Genomic DNA, 19755 nt, shown 5'->3' on the forward strand with positions numbered 1-19755 from the left:
GTCAGGTAACAGCTAGGATTGCTGCCTTATGCAGTGCAGTTCAGTGAGATTCCCGCTGTCCGCGGCACATTAATTTTGAATCTGCAGAGAATTTCTGAACTTGCATTATTATGTGTGTTTGTTAACCTGCCGTGCGACATATCGGCATTGTGACAGTTACTTCTGCGTCTGCCCTGAAGGCTAGGCTGTTTTGAATCATTATTAGCATCTCTGTCTGAACAAGCTGGTGATAACTGAAACTTCTAGGCGTGGCTCCACAAAACAATTTTATGTACATAGCTATATGCTCTTTTTTTTTCCATTGACGTATGGACTGATTTACACACAACACATGGGTAGATTACTAACCACATGGAAAACGAACAACCAAAGTACAAAAACCCATTTTGAATCCATGAGAGGTGGTACTCGGCAATATGGCTGTAGTCCTATCTAGGAATGTGTGTCCTACCACTAGACTAAGTATATGGTGTTTCATCCTTTTCTGTTGTCCCTAAGGGACCTAAAAAAATATGATCTTTGCAGAGACAATCTTGTGTTTAACTGCATGACCAAGCTTCCAAGAGATCAAAAGAGTGTCAGTTCTTAGGGAAGACGTGGATGTCAAAGCCATCCGGGAAGCCGAGGCCTGGGGTCCGGACTATGTTTCCTCCTTTCACCGTTCTCCATCTGACATGGGAAAGATACAATTGTTCAGGTTCTGCTTGTTCAGAGCCTAAGATAGGAAGATAGATGGCTACATCTACTTATTTAGAGGTGACAAATGGTACCTGTATTTTGTAACCAAATTGTGGATGAATGTTGCCATCAAGACCTTGGTGAGATCTGTTCCAACGCAGAAGCGAAGCCCGCCTCCAAATGCCATGAAATGCTTTGTTCCACCGGTGATTTCAGGCTTTCCCTGTACAGACAAAGACCAAATTAGAACCCATATTTCAATGTGATTTCAGGCATGCGAAATGTTTTTCTTCCAGTGCACCGTATATTAAGTAGCACATCGCACGTATCTGGGAGTACCGGGCAATCTTATTACTTGACAGTTTAGACTCAAGCACCTAAGGAATACAGAGAATCTGATCGGCTGCATTCATAGATACATGTGCTAGATAGGCAACGCAACTTGCTATTTGAAGATTGCATTGTACTTTGTCCTATATTTCGGTATTTTCTTTTACTAGGAAAGAGTGAAATGGCATATCAGGTTCAGCTACCAGATTGAGATACCGTCGGGTTAGAACCCTGAGCCTCAAACAGGAAAGTAAACAATGGGCAGAAAACCATGTGGCTTACTGCAATTGGAGTACTAGACAGTAGACACACACTGTTCACATATGCATCTGTTGCCATTCTGACCTCCATAAACTACTAGGCGAGGAAGTTTCTGGGATTGTTCGGCTTCACACCCTGCATGGGCACCAACCGAATTCATTCTTGATCTCTGTAGCCAAGTTGGTACGGCTTGGGATCAGAACCTTGATATCTTATACTACTACCCCTGCTAATAATTGGAACTTCGCAGTTCCTTAAAGAACTGTTATTTGCTATTTCCGTTTAATGGCGAGGGGAATATCTGCAAGTTCGTTGAGCAGATCGGATCATGGCAATTCCTACTTCCTAGGTATAGGTGCAAACAAAAGGGCAGGAAAAGCTCAACGACCAGACCCCATGACTTGAACGGCCATCATCAGTAAGAGCATCAGTAACGAACCTACCTACATATCGTCGGTGAGCGACGCGTTCGGCATGAAAGAAGCAGAATACTCGTTACTGAAGGATCAAATCCAGAAGACGAACCTGCCACCTCCATGGGTTGAACGCCAGTGGATCTTCGTATATGTCGGGGTTTAAGTGCACCGCCGGCGGGCACACCATGATGCCCCATCCTGCCGGGATTGTGTAGCCTGCGCCCAAGTTGGCAAACACAGCAATACTGTTAGAATTCAGCATAACTTGCTAACGATGACCTTCTCGTATGAGAGATGCCATAGGCACTGCAGAATTCGTGATGTCCTACCTTTGATCTCAATGTCTTCCAAGGCCCTCCTAAAAATTCCTGGCACGATGTTTGCCAGCCTTACGATCTCCATTATGACCTTCGCGAAGGAAAAGGAATAGGGGCGTCAGTTGCAGAAATTCAGTTATTCAGAGTTCAGAAACCACATGACATCTACAAGAACATAACACAACTCGCAACTGCCTAAAAAAATTAACTCTGGTAAATCCTTGTTCCCTTTCTCTGATTTCTTCCTAAGTTATTTGTTGTGATTAAGCAAGCTAGTTCTAGAAAGTTATTGTAACTAAGTAATATTATCTGTGGCCATCGAAGATTGGACCTTGGATAAACAATTAGGGAACACAGACTCTGCACTCTCAAGTGTTTCAATCTGCAGCCTTGGGCTCCCAAGATTCTTGTACTGATGACTTGCAATCTTAACAAAGGCAACTTGGACAGTTGCACTAGCTAAGCTAGGTTGCACGAATCCAAGCTAGGTAGGCTCACCTGAGATGTAAACGTCATGGATTTGTACTCGGCCCACGTGACGGCGGCGTCCGGGTCCTCCCTGTTCCTGACAATCGCTTCGTGTTCCTCCTGCTCACGTAACAAGGTCAATTCGTCCCGTCAGTTTTGCTTGAGTTGTTGATCAGTAAAAAATGAAGAGATTTACTCTATGTGGGTGTGGCAATACGGACTAACCGTTAGCGCGTCGACGACTTTGGGGTTCTCGGTGAGCAGCTTGACGCCGAGGGTGAGGGCCAGCGCCGTAGTCTCGAAGCTGGCGAAGAGGAGCACGAACATGAGGTCCAGCGCGATGGTCTCCGTCAGCAGCGGCTTCTCCCTCCTGAGTTCCTGGATCACGTGGTCGAAGAAGTCCTCGCACTTCCTCTCCGGATCGGCCATCCTCTCCTTCATCATGCCCCTCAGCACCTTCATCGCCTTCTTCCTCCCCTGCACCAATCTCAATTTCTTAAATTCTACTGCTCCATCATAGTGTCAAGCAGCGAATTAAACTTGGTGGAAATGTATTCTGTTCCCTGAGGTTTAAGTAATGCATGGGCGCAGCTATATATCCGGACAAGTACGTCTGTGCGTGCGCATTAATTTAGTGGCTTCGCATGTGTGTGGGCATATAGTTCAGAACCGGTGCAGTTGATGCAATTGTGCAAGTAGGATCGATCAACTCAAATTTGGTGGCTCCTGAAGAGACAGGGGGGCAGGAATGTGTGGCATGGGCATACCTCCATGCATTCATGATATGCCGTGCCGGGAATGTTGAGGGGGAACGAAATCAAGCCGCGAATGAACGCCGTGAAATTCTCCATTAGGCTCTCTGACGACTTGGACGGCTCGTAGCCGATCAGCTTCTTGGCAGTAAGATCAAATATCATCTGAAAAACAGAAAAAATAGAAGAACCGGCATTAATCATCCACTCACCGACACGAAGCAATTAAGCTCGCATCAGGCATCAGCTGCGGTAGTGAACTGGTGATAGATGGATCTTACAGTGGAGAGTCCATGCTTGATGTCGACGCTGGGCTGCTTGGCCCAGGACGCGAGGCTCCCGCGGCACGCGGCGTCCGTCTCGGCGAGGAGCACGGCCTTGAGGTTCTCCTGGCCGTAGAGCCTGAGCACGAGCGTCTTGAGGTACTTGTAGATGAAGCCGTGGAGTGAGCCGACGTTGTCGCGGCCGAAGATCTCGGTGAAGGTGTCCGGGTACCAGCTCTCGAACAGCTTGCCTTCGTTCTGGAACACGTAGTGGTTCACCTCCGGGTCCGCCGACACCACCACGGGCCGCCCCACGATGCTCGTCTTGAACATGCTCCCGTACCTCTTCACCCGCTCCCTGACGAATGGGGAGAGGCCGCAGGTCGGATTCGGCGCGAAGAACTGCAGCGTCTCGCCGATCAGAGGGATGCCCATGGATCCCGGCGGCAGCGTGCCGCTCGATTTCGGGTGGCTCCACCTGTACGCCCAGTGGAGGATGGAGAGGACGATGGCCAATGCTGCTGCCGAGAGGGCTATATAGGCCATGGCAGCCATGGCCGAGGAGGTGGCGAGAAAGTTCGCGCTATATATTCTTGGGGACAGTGGGATGGTGGTGGTGACGCGCAGAGAAGCTAGCTCAAGATATGGCTGCATGTGCCAAGGGGGAAGAAGGGCTTATGTGTGGGTTTGTGGGGAGTATGAGCTGAGGGGATTGCCTTATATAAGGTTGTAAAGTTGTTTTTGATCACCAATCCCTGAAGGCATGGCCTTTGAAAAGTGAGGGAGGTGTTGCCCTTGGGTTCAAAACTTCAAATACCTGTGGATTTGTTTATTGACTCCATGTAATCCTCGAAAGCAGGTCTCTTTGAAGCCTCTTGCTCATATCTCTCCATGGCCTTTTGGACACAACGCAAACTCATTCACGGATCAGTAGTTTGCGCATTTCATCACGCCTATGCATGACGCCTGTCTGGACTCTGGAGGATCCCGGGCCAATCCTCATGGATCGGCCTGATCAGGATTAATCCTAACCATCCTCCAAACTAAGATATGCATGAGAATTATTCTCTCCGTTCGAAAAGTATTTCCAACCTTTGCAATGTCCTGCTTTGATCTCAATAAAAGTCTTTTATGATCAAAGGAGTGCCATGATCTGCTGGTACTGGTGGGCAACAAGATAATGAGGACAAGACACTAGGATATTCTCATTTTGCCGAAGTGTAGGGTGGGTTGGTCTATAAATTGCATGCCTTCAACCTTGCTATCTTGCCAAGCAAGGATGGAGGTGCCTCTCGGATCCAACGTCCTTACGCGCTCGAATTCTCAAGGCAAAATGATATCCTACCATGGGTATCTTTGCTCATATACTCAAACATCACTCAGAATTTCCGCTTTTCAAATCTATCATCCGTTTTTTTTTTGCACCGTGTCCAAATTAACCACTACCGTTAGTTGACCGCCAGTTGGCCGATCAAAAGACGATTTTGTCCCTAGCACGTTTAAACCTAAGATCCCCAATAACATCGTGTCTGTTGTGGTCTTTTTAACACTATCTTGGTTGTCAATTATAATGAATTTGAGTATATTATTCTGGTGGAATTTATTCTGAAAATTGTGAAGTTAAAACAAAAAAGCTTGAAAATTTCTTATTTTTTCAGGACAAAATTACTTTTTGCTATTTTCGTGCTGAAATTTATTCCAAACTTGTTTGCTAAACTCATGAGAAAAATTATGGACACTCTTATGTATCTTGCATTGCACTTGTTGCACTTAGAAAGATTAAACTAGTGTTCTTGTGATTCGTGGCCTACGTTCTTGTCACAAAAGAAAAAGATTGAATATTCACCGGCATGCCAAGCCGTTGAAGGGGGCACTTGGTGTGAGTCAACACTTCAACTTTCTGAACCCGAACAAAACTTTCTTTCTTTCATTTCTTGGCCGTACATATGTGTGTCACGATCTAAGCTCTTACTTTAGGCTTAATTCGTGATTAGTGATGGTATACTATTCGACCAGCTAGATAGACATACAGATTAAGTTTTTGCTCTAAACTATTATATCCAGTTTGCTAGCCTGAATCCAGCCCATAGATTAGCACCGGAACAAAAATGTATCCGACCAATCCGAACTCTGAATCTTCCTGGAAACATCAGAAGAAGCGGTCCCGAAGACCCCGAACGCTGCATTCCGTGCATAAATTCGTCAGATGTGTCAAATAGATTCGGCATGGCTGGTGATGTTCTGTGCTTGTCCACAATTTTATACATAAAATTTTCCATTTGATGCCGTGTTAACCAAAAGTATCCTAAGAAAAGGAGCAACTTTTAGGACAGTACAAGAAGATGACAAAGGAGCAAGGCATTTCCTACAACACAGTTGTCTGAACTTTTTGCAGCATGAGCTCAAGTTCAGTAAGGAGAAGAACCTAGAATTCAGACAATTTTTCATGTAGTTGCTGGAACAAGCAAAATCCTCACTTTGGTGTGTTTTCCGTACGAGTTCTATAATAATTTTATGCATGCTCACGCGCGAGCTGCTCCCAAACGAGTGCATGCACCTTGCAACACGCGTACGTGTTCCTGGACGCATATGGTTACAGATCATTGGGCTAAGCTCCGTATGGGTCGAAGTACGTACGAAACAGCTAGCGGAGGCGCGCACGTACAACACAAGTGGCCCCATACCGGCGGCGAGTAACATGACAAACAGCGAAACATAATAAACTGGCATCTCCACTGGTGTATTAATTAATCAATTGCGAGAATAAGATGCAGATCATGGAGTGAGTGAAGCTTATAGAGTAGAGAGCAGTACATGTGGGTCGAATTCCGTAGAAGCATCAAAACTAAGAGTGTGTGGTGGCCAGTTATCCGGATGAACACTCTCGCAAGCATGTCTCCTGCGCCTTCCCAAGTTGCAACTGCAGCACCAATGCACCATGCCACCGTTGCTCTTCTATGACAGCAAAGGAAGCCAAAGCCAGTGGCTGTTGAATAAAACAACTACTAATATCCAGTTTTCCAAGGTTTGAAAAAAAAACTAGGATCTCTGCTGCATTTTACTGCTACCTCCGTCCGGTTTTAGGAGGCGCGTTTTCTTTTTCACTCGTACCAAGACTTGCTACCACACATGCATGCTAGACATAATTAGCCTTCACGCCCAGCCCCTAAGCAACCTGTACAGCCAATCAACATAGCAGGCTCAGCAAGCATTTATGGAAGTGCATGCCGCCCGGCCGCACGCGCGTATTGGCTACTGCTGCTTGCGAGCATATATGCAGGGAGGCCATTTCAGTTGCTGGCGCCTCGGAGAAACCAGCCGCCTGCAAAATCTGGACAAGGACATTCAAATTTTACGTCTCTTAAAACCGGACAGAGGAAGTATTAGGCAAACCAGATTAAGACAATCGACCACAAAACCAAACTGAAGAAATGAAAGGTACTGTATTTTTGGTAGTTTGCTTAACATAGTTATTAATATTGTTGTAGTAATTCATATATAGGTTGAGCCTTAAATCCTACGTGACAAAGACCAAGTCAACATTTCTCAGCTCAAGTCAACATGCGAACAAGCTACGATCAATCTTACATGATGCAAGTCAGATAAAGTCAACAAGTCAAATTTTCTTGTCATGGTCAAATAAGTGGAAGGAGCTAAACGGAATAAAGGAGAGAAGATAATGAGGCTTGAAGCAAGAATGCCAAAAGGATAGCAGAGGAGGTTCATGGTCATGGTGAGCCATGACCATCCCTTTCTCTCACTTGGTGCACGATAAAACTATGGATCAAGATTCTCTCTTTTTTTCACATTTATCCCCACCTTTTTTTTCCCACCAAGAATAGTTATGGTCATTTCTCATTGACCCCTAAACTATAAGTACCACTCCATGGGTGAGATGTACTCATTCACCCACACTTGAAAAAATTCAAAGGAAGTGGGCTAGAGTGCTCCCTCTAGGGTTTTCTCTTGAGGCTCCATTCTTAACTATGGTCGGCTCGGACTCGAGGGAACCCTCTTGGGGACTCTAGTCTCGAGGCTCCGTGTTAATGAAGGTTAGCACGTGCTCGAGGTACAATGGGTTGGATTACAACCCCGATAATATCCTAACCTTGATACTTGTAAAGACCCGTTTGGTCCAAGTACGAAACGGCCCCAGAGGATCTTTCGCTAAACGTGACTTGGCAAAATCCGTTTGGCCCAAACACTTGGCTAACACCCTCTCGAAGTTTTTCCTAACATAGAATTAAGTCGTACCCACATGGTCAATCGGTCGAACTTATTCAAAAAACATCAACGTGTCAACTTTCTGTCCAAGTATGCGACGACCCGCTATAAGGCTATCGTATACGCCCACTTACTTTACACGTAGTGCCATCGAGCATTGGTAGTCATTACTCTGTGTGTTGTTCGACAACGATAACAGATAACAAATATACTAGAGACTTTTCCCAAAAAATATATACTAGAGAAAATATTTTGTGATCAAAGTAGTACTAGCGTGGCCACATTAATGCTCATATATGAACTAAACAACTAATATATGACCAAACTACACCTAATTATGCAGCGATCATGTGCATGCAAACTTAAAGAGAAAGGTTCAACGACAAGTGTGAATGTGTCGCCGTCGCCAAGAGCTTACGAGCAAGCTAAGCTAAACAGAACCTTATTAGAATTGCTGTTCTTAAGCCTAGCTATATCACCAACTAACAAAAATGGGAGCCATCCAGATCTGTCGGGGATGCGTGTGCTGCACCTGCACCGATCGTTCCATGCCGCCACTGCGAGGCTGCAAATCATTCAGCTCCCCGCGAATATTTCCAGTTCATTTCGCTCGTCAAGGACAGCACGGAGACAGCAGCACCCAAGTGAGATGGCTCTCAACTCAACTCAATCTCCAAGTAGACTCCCTCGTTTCGGAAGTCCCATGGGAGATAGATTAATTAACTGTGCACAGCCAGCATGAGCTAGGCGTGGTATGTTAAGATAATCCCAGGCCCTAACTCTGCTGCCTTAACTTTCTCTGAGAGGGTCGTTCTTGGCGTAGTTAACCACAGCCGCAAAAGGGTTGAAAAATCGAGTCTAGATTCGTGCGGATTCGGCTTGAAGGAGCGGGGCTGGAGCGAAGACCCGATCTGTTCCACGATCCCAACCACCGAATGATTGTGAGCAGAAAATATATGGGCGAGAGTTTCTTCTGAAGTAAGGAATAGATCTAGTGTAAGGATATTAATTTCGACAAGATCAATGCCACAAAATGAACTCAGAAAAAGGCAAATCCAACTGCAGCTGAAATGCTGGATCGCGCGCAACCAATGGGGGGAGACTGCAAGTGAACCCACTGGCTAGCTTGGCGTCCACCCTTCGACTTTTTGTCAAGCAGCTATTGGACTGCATGGTGTCCAGATCAAGATCTGTGCCAACGGAAAGATCCAAGTTCGACAAGACTTGTTCACGTTTGAGATCACATTTTAACGGGATTGAGGAAACTGTTAGGTGGGAACTGTTTAGTCCACAAACTCGTAAATTAACATTCGATCAAATTTCACAAACCACACTTCTTCAGGTTAGGTTTTTATGGGGTCACAATTATTATTAACAGTCTCACAGAACCACGCTTTTTAGGGGCATGTTGTTTCAGAAAAACCAAATCGAGTAGATTAGTCCGTTTGATGATGTTTTTGACATGTGAGATCCACCAGTCAGGCGCCACGTCGGACGGGCCGACTTGTTTCTCGCCATGTTAGCACCAGGACCCAACCCGACCCGTTAAGCGCGCCATCTCTACCTGAATCCCCCTCCCGTCCTGATGCTGATGCGGCGAGAAACGGGTCAGCCTGTCCTTATGCCCGCCTAGTCGCATCAGGTGACAGGTTTGACATATGCTTTTTCAAGAAAAAATGAAATTTTAAACAATAAAAGGATAACGTTAAAGAAGTCAAAGTTGGGACCTGGCAGTCGTGTAACGTGACATGATACTCTACCACCAGGATAGGAGACCAATTGCGTTAACTAATCATTCAGAACCTAAGTATTTCCTGCAAGAATTTTGTATTCAAAATTTTATTTAAGTTTATCCAATAACCATTTGGTAGAACATCGGTTACAATGTTTACGGTCCCCCAAAACCCCCATCCCGGTAGCCAAAACCTTGGCGATGACTCGCCTGGTAATGGAGGTTGTAGCCGTCGGGCTTGTGCGGTCTAGGGGCCATGCAGAAGCGGCCGCCAACTTCATGGGTTAGTGACCGAGAAGAGATGAAAATAGAATGGGGAATTTTTGTGAGATCCTGCTCCTAATCCATAGCAATCGTGCACAGGGACCATGAGAAATAAGGAGGAAAGCTCCCGGGGTTTTGGGGGTTAAATCCAGTACAGCATAGTACTTGCTAAAAAAAATGTATCATGGCTGCATCATCCGCCACGTGTCCATTTGACAGTATAAACCACAATTTTGACTAATATTGCACCGTCTTGCCGAATTTAGGAAATCGAGATTCGGTAGTACTAACATTTGAATTTATAGAGTAAACCGTCCCCACTTAGTATTAAGGTTAACAAGGACCGACCGTGCAATTTCGTTGAACACCGCCGGAGGCGCAAGCGAGTGAGGTACTGAGGTGCATGCATCGCCGGCCCAATCGACAAAACGAGTAAACGGGTGATGCATCCGCGCCAAGCAGCTGGCCATGGCATGATCAAGCGATGAGAGGGATAGTTGGAACTGCCACCACACGAACGTGGCATTATTTCTCTTTACATTTCCATATAAGAATTGAAGCCATAAAGGGGGCATGTTGGAGCTCTCGCCGACAGAAGAATACAGGGTCCTCGTCAGAATCATCGAGAGAACACGCCTGATGTGCCAGTGCAAAGTGCACAAATTAAGCACACTTGTGCAAATAGGTTGTTGTCAAGCTAAATTAGCGCGTCAATTAAGTTTTCTTATTTCAAAATCATCAAAAGTATTTATTCCATCCTCCAACAACGAAAGCTTCTTTAAAGTGTAAACACAGCGTCACTTTGGCCAAAACAAAATGTACATATATTGCAGAGCAGAACCTAAAGAAGCAATTGCAAGTAGTATGGCTGTACGAACCAGCAGAAATACAGATCACCAAACCCGTTATCAGTGACGACGCAACATCTGTAGTGCACACATATACTCCATATATACTGTGCCAACTATCGAACCTACAATACCAATTACCAAATCATCTGCCGCGGTTCCTCTTGTCAGTAGCAGAAGAATCTCAATGCTAGATAGGAGAGGTCCGGGCAGTTTACTATGGCGGGGAATCGTTCTGGTCTTTTGATCAATCTCTCGACCCGAATCTCGTGGACAATTTTCAGATCCAGGCTCCAACCTGTATCGCAGCGTTGTGATTAGGATGGCTCAACAAAACGGCATGCACGCGCTTTTTCAAAGCCATACATACCGTAGGCTCATCCGTTTAGCTGACGCGCGTCTGAATTCCGGTCAAGCAAAGTAGTTATTACTATCTCGACAGGATCATCTAAAAAAATTACTATCTCGCCAGACGCCACCGTTCACTTGTTTCTGCTGATTCGGTGCATGCATCAAACCTAGTCAGGGTCACGGTATGGTTGTTGTGAGATTGCTTCTGATACGTATATATGCCGCGTACTCGACACCGATAACCAAATTTCTCATCAACCTCGAAGCAGGAGTTGAACATATAGAACTCACTCTACAGCGATGCACAACTCCCAAGCCCCAAACTTCCTGGAGTTCCGAAGCAATCAATGCTAGCGGAAACTCTAAACTCAAGGAATGTCTAAAATCTGTCGAACAGCTAGATATGTTGAAACGCATGTGCAGTTTCAGTAAAACACAGCCAACTAAATGGTACTAGTACCATGATATATACTTGGTGGGCAACGTACATGTGGACGCCACATTATCCAAAACTACTTGAATTTATGATGACAATTTCTTCGAATTGGGGCGACTGTAATTCTAAACTTTTTTTTAGGGCAAGCAGGATTCATTGCGATTCAATTAAAAGAGGGAACAACTGTACACGGTTAACAAAATCAAGAACAAAAAGAAAATCAAAAATTACAAAGAAGAGGCGGTCAGAAAGACGCCTCCAGGCTTTGGAGGCTTAACCCGTTCTTGATCAGGGTGGCTGCTCCTTCATCCGAAATAGCTGTCATTAGTTGTAATGTGGACGTATAGACGTATAGCATACTCGAATGTTGTTTGCTTAGGCACGTAGACTATGCTTTGGCCTTGAAGGAGGGGTAGATCGAGGTGGTACGTGGTCTCCAGTCAAAGTGTCAGGGTCATCAGCTCCTGTATATATATACACACATGCGTGCAGAGGGACCGGTCAACATACTTTCACTACTCAACGTACATATCTCGCGTATATACGATCTCTGCGTCACGCACGACACGGCCAAAACACATTCATGTGCGCTTGTTGAGTCCAAGGAAAGTACTGATGCACGTGCAGCCCAAGCGGAAGGGACGATGTTGTTGGAGACCAAACGCCATGCATGCATGAAACGGCCGGAATTGGTGTTGGGACCAGCTTTGCAAAGTGCAAACCCTTCTCCTCCAAGTTGCTTCGGCGGGCGTTACATAGGACGTGCCCAACAAAACATCAATGGAGATTTTGACCGGATTCTTCGAGTGCAGATCAAGTTTTTGACCATACAAGTTCTGATGAGCTCTAGCTTGTTGGACTCGCATGCATAATGTAGGAGAGGAGGAAGACAATACAAATGCTTGACTTGCTACTTTACTATTTGGTTCCCGTAACATCATGCTGTCTGGGTCTTGATTCCTCCAATAACCAACCTGTTCTTTAAAAAAATGAAGGTAATGACGCCCTCTTTGTTTTTTGAACCTTGAAAGTAACGAAACCTTATGCATAAAACAGATTGATGCATCAGAAAAAAAAAATGTCGTCCGTGGACACCTTCTCACCGCAAAGCCCGTGGACACCTTGTACGGCCCATGGAAAAAGTGTCCAATGGGCCTTACCCAATGTTGGACAAAATTGTGTTAGTGCCACTAAAAAAAAGTAAAATTATGTCCCACTCAAAAAGAAAAAGAAAAATTATGTTCCTGCCCAGGATCGAACTGGGGATCTTCAGTGTGTAAAACTGACGTGATGACCACTACACCACAGAAACCATCATGCTACATTTATGAAAGAACACTTAGACAAATTTTACGGAGAAAAGTATTCGGTAGGACAATGAAGCTTCCGTGGAATGGAACCATTTGGTTCCTAAAAAGGAATACTCCTCTAATATGGCTAGCCATCCCATTCCTCAAAAAAGTACGAATCATATGGTTTCAAGTGGAACCAGTGGTTTTAGGTGTTTGGTTAGTAGAATATAGAAAAATAAAACCGTTCCATTCCATTCCATCCCGCTCTGCAACCAAACACTAATGTTTATTTTCACAAGAGCCTCTATGACAAGGTCTGATTACTATCTCTGTGACACCAATATAAATACTTAAATGCAGCAAGGGAGAATGGAGGGAGCGTGAAATATCAATAAGCCAAACTCTCCATATTTTGAAGAAAAATTAAACAAAGTCGCTTGTCCTCTTTATTATGGATCAGGCAAAGCCTGCGTACGTGCCTCTTAAAATGACTTGACTCTACATAATTAACAGAGACGTTTGGTAAAAACTATCTAATGTAGAGAGTATTTCTGTGCTATTGTACTGCTAGCAGAACGTAAATCAGGCGTTGATTAGTCTGATCTTTGTTTTATTTGGATGTGGTAACCATCAGGGAATTCTAGCCCCGGAGACCGGACTATCTTGCCTCCTCCTAGCTGTATCCACCTGAAATATTTTGAAGCAAATGGTGATAAGGAAACGGAAGACATGTGATTTGTTAAAAAGAAACTTTTTGAACCCCAAGACAGATCACCGGAAAACAACACAAGCACCTATATTTCGTGACAAGGCAATGGATAAAAATGGCCATTTGTAGCTTGCTGAAGTCTGCTCCGACACAGAACCGCATACCACCTCCGAATGCCATGAAGTGTCTTGACCCACGGTTTATCTCCGCTTTATCCTGCGTTCATGGTGCACCCTAGTTAACTGAAGCACCAAACAGTTGTACTAGACAAAGTGGTGCAGCAGTACCCTGTACATGCATACATGGGGTGGTGCTGTTTGATCTTGCACGAGTTGAGCAATGAGGTTGAAGTTCACAAACCTTAAACCTTGAGGGGTTGAAAGTGAGAGGATCTGGGTAAATATCTGGATTCAAGTGCACTGCTAGAGGGCAGACGATCACTCCCCATCCTGCTGGAATTGTGTATCCTGAATGTTTGTCATTTGACAACAGCTCAGTTACTGTTTCTTCTATTTTTGCAGGATGCATGATTAATTTTACACCGTAACGTTAGGATTTCAATTTAGCTCAGTTTAGGAGAGCCTCACCTTTGAACTGTACATCTTTTAGAGCCTTTCTGAAAATGCAAGGGGCAATGTTAGCCAATCGGACCGTCTCGCTTATTACCTGCAAAACAAGAGACATATGCGTCTGATCATCGCAGCAGAGACATATTGTTGCACATCTTTACAGGGCCCATGTTTGAGAGGAACTTGGTATGTGGTATCGGCTACCTGGGATGTGAGTGTCATGGATTTATACTCCTTCCACGTAACTCCAGTACTGTCAGACTCACCACCAGCCTCACGCTGGTTCAGAATCGTTTCATGCTCCACCTACATCCAAGCAAAATCACAAAACATTTAGAGCACACTGCCCTGCTCTCCTCTGCCTCTGCATGAAAAGATCATCAAGGCAAGCATCACCTTGAGCTCCTCCAGGACGCCAGGGTGGTCGGCGAGAAGCTTGACGGCGAGGGTGAGCACCAGCGACGTGGTGTGGAAGCTCGCGAAGAGGAGCACGAACATCAGGTCGAGCGCCATTCTCTCCGTCATGACCGGCTTCTCCTTGGTGATCTCTTGGACGACGTAGTCCAGGAAGTCGCCGTGGCGTCGTGATTCTTCCCCTCCTTGGAGCACCTGATCTAGTACTGATCGCTTCCTCTCGTCCAGCACTTCCTGCAGAACCTCCATTGCACTCATCCTTCCCTAAAAGGAAAGCCACTCGAAATTAATTTATGGCCATGTCTGTGAAGCACTTTCACACAGTTTGTGCAGATAATAACAGCATCGAAAATTCGCAAGTGAAGTTTAATTGATATATCACCTGCATGCAGGAGTAGTAAGCTGTTCCTGGCAAATAGAGCGGGAAGGAGATGAGCCCTCGGACGAAGTCGAAGAAGCTCTTCCGTAAAACCTTGGACCTGGACGGCTCCAAGCCGAGCAGCTTGTTCGCGGTGAGCTCAAACACCATCTGCACTCGTGTACACACACCGTAAGAGGAATTAAAGCAACAGACTGATTAAACCCAATATGGACGGTGCTAGCTTACGGCGGAGACGGCTTCTTTGAGTTCGACTGCGGGCAAGGTGGACCAGGTGCAGAGGGAGCTGCAGGCGGCGTGGTGGACGTCGCGGAGCATGGAGGATTCCCTGAGGCTCTCCGGGCCCAGGTGCCTGAGCACCATGTTCTTGAGGTACCTGAACATGGTGCCCTGCTGCTCCCCGACGTTGTCGCGGCCCAGGATCTCCACGAACGAGTTTGGGTACCAGCTCTGGAACAGCTGCCCTTCCTGCTGGAACACCATGTGGTTCAGCTCCTCGTCCGCCGACACCACCACCGGGTGGCCCACCAGGCTCGTCTTGAAGATCGGCCCGTACCTAATATAAGTTGCAGGAAGAAATGAGAGGCCCATATAATCATTCGCTTGGGCCTCGTCCGGAATAACATGTAAAGCCCAACAGGGGAACGAGCCAGGAGGCCCAGGACAGGCTTTACCTTGTGAGCCTGTGGCGGATGAAAGGAGGGATGTCGAAGGAGGCGTCCGGGGAGAAGAACTGGAACGTCTCGCCGACGAGGGGAAGGCCCATGGACCCCGGCGGGAGCCGGCCGTTGCACCGAGGGTTCTTCCACCTGTGCACAATGTATAGCAGCAGAGCGAGGGCAGCACAGACAGCCGCGGCTGAGAGCGCCATGTAGTCGTCGTCGTCGTTCATCTTCTCTCTTTCGGAACACGCGCGCCAAAGGACGATCTGTATGTACAAAACTCAAAGCCGAAGACTCTACATGTCTCGCGTGAGCGAAAGCCAGCCACCGCTTCGACGCCCGTTGGAAAACTAGCTTCGATGGCATGGTCAATCGGTATGTAAAGAGCTAGCAGGGCCCGTGATTTCGGGCATCAACGTAAAGGTTGTGGGAAGAACAGCCCCGTGGTTGCTGAAATCGTTGCAGTTGGTGGCAAGGCTCTTTTTTTTTCTTACCGGACCGTCAATGTTTCAGTTGGGTTCATTTGGGCCGCTGACCAAGCTACAAGGAGGCCTGACGCCTGAACTGTTTGCGGCCCTGGACCGACGCGACTCTTCCGTGGGCTCGCAACTACCGTATGGGCCGGTTGGGCACTAGTCAGGCCGTGCGGGAATCGCACCACTGCCGCAGGACAACCTGAAAGGGTTTCGTCCCCTGCTCTCTCCCGAGTACCGAAGTGGTGGTAGCTTCCTTTTGCTGGCGGGCAGTGGGCACCAGCAGCACGTGGACTCCCGATTGTCTTATCCGAATGTGAGGTTCCTTGGAACAGATCAATGCTCCGATTCTCCTGCGGTACTGCGTGCGGTCCTGCGTCCAACCGCCCAGGCGGCCACCATATGCATCCCCGCGTGCTTTCCGGCTGCACTGACAGCCTTTTGCTTTGTAGTCTAGCACGGCACAGCTGGATGTCCATAAGCAGAAAAGCGATCCCAAGTACAGTACTAGGGTTGTTGCAAAGCTCATCTTCTTTTCACTCCATACATCGGTTTTGTTATACAGCTTTACAGGAACAGTACACTACGTGGTGTGTAAACTAGCGTTGGGGTCTTGCATGCAGGATGTTTAGTTGTTAACTGTCATTCATTATTTTCCATCACAGGAACAGGATGTTTGAGGTTTTGAGTAGAAGATGGGGATACTCAAGCGAGACCCGGCGGCGATGCCTCCGTCCGGCTAGATTTGTCGCTGCTGTCGGTCGACACGGACGCCGTGAGATTGGCCGTAATGTCTTAATGTATATGGTCTTGCTACCCTATTCCACCCGTCTGGCTAAATTTGTCGCTGCTGTCGGTCAACACGGACGCCGTGAGATTGGCCGTAATGTCCTAATGTATATGGTCTTGCTACCCCTATTCCACCCGTCTGGCTAAATTTGTCGCTGCTGTCGGTCGACACAGACGCCGTGAGATTGGCCGTAATGTCCTAAGGTATATGGTCTTGCTATCTTATTCCACTGTATTTCTGTATGACATGGATAGTTGAATACATTATCCACTGAGACTGACGATTTAAGATGATCATGAATAGGCCGATCGAGTGACGGAAGAAATAAACATGGCACTCCCTCCGATCCATATTAGTTGTCTCAAATTTGCTCAAATATGGATATATCTATGCCTAAAATGAGTCTAGGTACATGTAATAGTTCGACAATTAATATGGATCGGAGGGAGTACTTAATTTCCGATTTGAATTTTGTTCTCTCCTGTGGTCGACCTCGGGTCGACCGCCTTTAATGTATTAAGAGCCCGTTGTGCCTCTTCGTAAAAAATGATCCGATTTGTTCAATCAAACACTAGCATGCATATATAGTCCTCATTCCTTAACCAGCTTTCTTTAGGTAATTGTCTGCCAAGAAGCAATTAATAGTATGATTTGTAGATTTGAAATAATTTGAGTGCCAGCCTGTAGAAGTGTTCAAAATCGGCTTAGCTCCAACCCGACAAACCTTCCTTAAACCAAATTTTGTACTCCCTCTGTCCAACAAAAGATATCTCAAGGTTATTAAAATTTGGATGTATCTAGACATGACTTAGTGTATAAATGCATTCAAATTTATTCAAAGTTGAGACATCCTTTGTTGGACGGAGGGAGTACTACTTTCATATGGCTGCGCATGTTTCTAGATAATCAATTTAACTAACAAAATATAAGTTATATGACAAAAAAGTATGACCGGAAAGTTCCTTACATCATGAATCCAATGGGTACAATATTTCTGCAATATAATACATATATTGATCAAATTGGTGATATAAGACTGCTTATAAATCTGGACAGAGATAGTACTACTTTAATCCATAACATCACGTGTGTTAAAAGAAAATGAACTTTTGACCATCAGATCTTATATTCAACAGTCAAAAATTCATGAGGGAGATATGTTTGTGCTAGCATGCCACATCAAATTGATTTAAAGCTCACCAAGGTCCAATATTCTACTGTTAGTGTTAACAAGTGTAGCATCGACGAAACAATATATTAAAATCTCTCGCCTATGTTTTTCGTTGTTTCCTTTCACAAGTCATGAAGTACCCATTGAGTCGGCACCAAAAGCCACGAGTGTTCAACATACATGGACCGGTAATACCCCCCCACCCCCTAAATGTAAAGATCACCGAATCACACGAAAGCCAAAGCCAAGAAAATATCAGGGCAACAAAATCACCAAGACACGCTAACAAAAATTCATTAGATCGTATGAAGGTTCCCCGAGGACACCGACCCAATATTTGCATAACCGAACATAATGAACCTGTAGACGAAAAAACATACTGACTCCATGGTCCGCGCAAGAAGCTACCGCCACCGAAGAGGAAGAACTAGATTACTTTATTCTCAACGGATCCGTATGAAGGGTTCCACGAGCACACGAACCCAAAATTCGCAGAAACGAACATAATGAACCGGTAGACGAAAAAACATTCTGACTCCATGGTCCACCCAAGAAGCCACCGCCACGGAAGAGGAAGAACTGGATTACTTTTATCCTCAAAGGAACACATAAGTTATATTACTAAGATTTCTTGATATTTCTAGGACAACCCGAGGTAAGCCCAAACTCGAGATGCCAATATGACAATCCGAAGGCAATGTGATTCGGTAGATCCCTGACGGCAGTTACAACGTTGCACTCCACCTTACAAACACACTAGCTTCTCTTCTATTATTGATTTGATGTGTTTTAAATGATATAGCAATAGTATCTACGTGAGACAAAGAAATTGAAGACATAAAAAATGTTTCCCGCGCAATCCTGTGGGACACCATGCTAGTTTAGTCAAAGTTGAGACATACTTTGTTGGACGGAGATAGTAATAGATCTCAGAATGTCGATTTGCTAGTTTCCGCTCATTGCCATTGCTAAACCACTAAGCAGCAGTCTTTTCACATGCAGATCTTAGAGCCGGCCGTCACTCATCCAGGCTCTAGTATTGTTATGCAGTGTTAGGTAAGCTTAGCACTTTACCTACATGTAATTAAGCTGTCCAGAAGACAACAGGAAAAATCTCAGATGAGGCTTGATTAAGGGGACCTCCAGTCATGTCAAACGTCTCTATATCAATTCAATTCAATACAGTACCCCAATTGCCCATCAGTGTTTGTTCTTTTGCTCCTTCCATTCGGGACCAGTCTGTTCCGTGACCGTTTCCTTACCTTCTTCGTTTGCTAGATAGCCAATGGAGACGGAATTTCCAATTCGTCATTAGTACGCTGCACTGCCCATCCACCTTTTTTTATCAATCTCCATATATTGTTGCAAGTAGGAGTAGATCCCTTGAATCGTAGCTAGCTATTCATGATTCAAACCGGAACCTCGCTTATGGCATACTGCATCGGCGTAAAAACATGATAACAAGGGTACTTTTGACTTTTTCAGCTATTGCCAATTGCAAGTCTTACTAAGTTCTAGTTTTGCAAGAAAACTTCCAGTAAGTTATATGTTGTCTACTTATAGGACAAAACAGCATGGGCGTGACAACGCCAAATTGGTGCTATACGTCTGCAGATGTCGCTTTCGGATGCTGGACTAGGCTAACATTTTCTGGCAGATTTTTGGGAAATCTTTGCTCGGCTTGTCTTCCTCTTCTGCTTTCAGCACCGACCCTGACGTTGCCACAAGATAGCAGGGGATGATGTCCCACTAAAAATGTATAACCACTTTGTTCCTTTTATAATCCTCGGTGTTAAACCAGCCTTGTTTTTCCTCCTGAGAACAAGCTGGGAAGAATGTTTGCGCTGTCGAAAAAAGAAGCCTGGGCAGGATTACCTGAAATTTGCAGCTTAAGGATCAATTGCGTCCGGCGTGGATCACCAAACTTACAACCAAATGGTAGGTCAAAGGCAGAGA

General features: G+C 45.6%; 2 protein-coding genes and 1 non-coding gene across 3 annotated transcripts; all 3 read right to left on the bottom strand.

The window, feature by feature from the left end:
- Positions 1-249: 249 nt before the first annotated feature.
- LOC100830789 (cytochrome P450 87A3) lies at positions 250-4185 on the bottom strand. The gene is made up of 8 exons (XM_003580304.4): positions 3504-4185; positions 3238-3387; positions 2696-2947; positions 2501-2590; positions 2015-2093; positions 1795-1901; positions 771-901; positions 250-669 (listed from the first exon to the last, which is right to left on the bottom strand). The coding sequence occupies exons 1-8, from the start codon at positions 4137-4139 to the stop codon at positions 579-581; spliced, it is 1536 nt and encodes a 511-aa protein (XP_003580352.1). The 5' UTR covers positions 4140-4185; the 3' UTR covers positions 250-578.
- Positions 4186-12579: 8394 nt separating this feature from the next.
- On the bottom strand, positions 12580-12652 carry TRNAV-UAC. Its single transcript has one exon. It is a non-coding gene; the product is annotated as a tRNA-Val (tRNA).
- A 366-nt stretch (positions 12653-13018) lies between these two features.
- LOC100838153 (cytochrome P450 87A3) lies at positions 13019-15701 on the bottom strand. Its single transcript, XM_014895696.2, has 9 exons — positions 15378-15701; positions 14932-15259; positions 14707-14853; positions 14307-14588; positions 14115-14216; positions 13929-14007; positions 13702-13808; positions 13427-13557; positions 13019-13319 (listed from the first exon to the last, which is right to left on the bottom strand). Exons 1-9 carry the CDS (start codon positions 15593-15595, stop codon positions 13226-13228), a joined length of 1488 nt encoding a protein of 495 aa, XP_014751182.1. The 5' UTR covers positions 15596-15701; the 3' UTR covers positions 13019-13225.
- Positions 15702-19755: the final 4054 nt, after the last annotated feature.

Source organism: Brachypodium distachyon, chromosome 5, assembly GCF_000005505.3.
Source record: "Brachypodium distachyon strain Bd21 chromosome 5, Brachypodium_distachyon_v3.0, whole genome shotgun sequence".
Lineage (NCBI taxonomy): Eukaryota > Viridiplantae > Streptophyta > Magnoliopsida > Poales > Poaceae > Brachypodium > Brachypodium distachyon.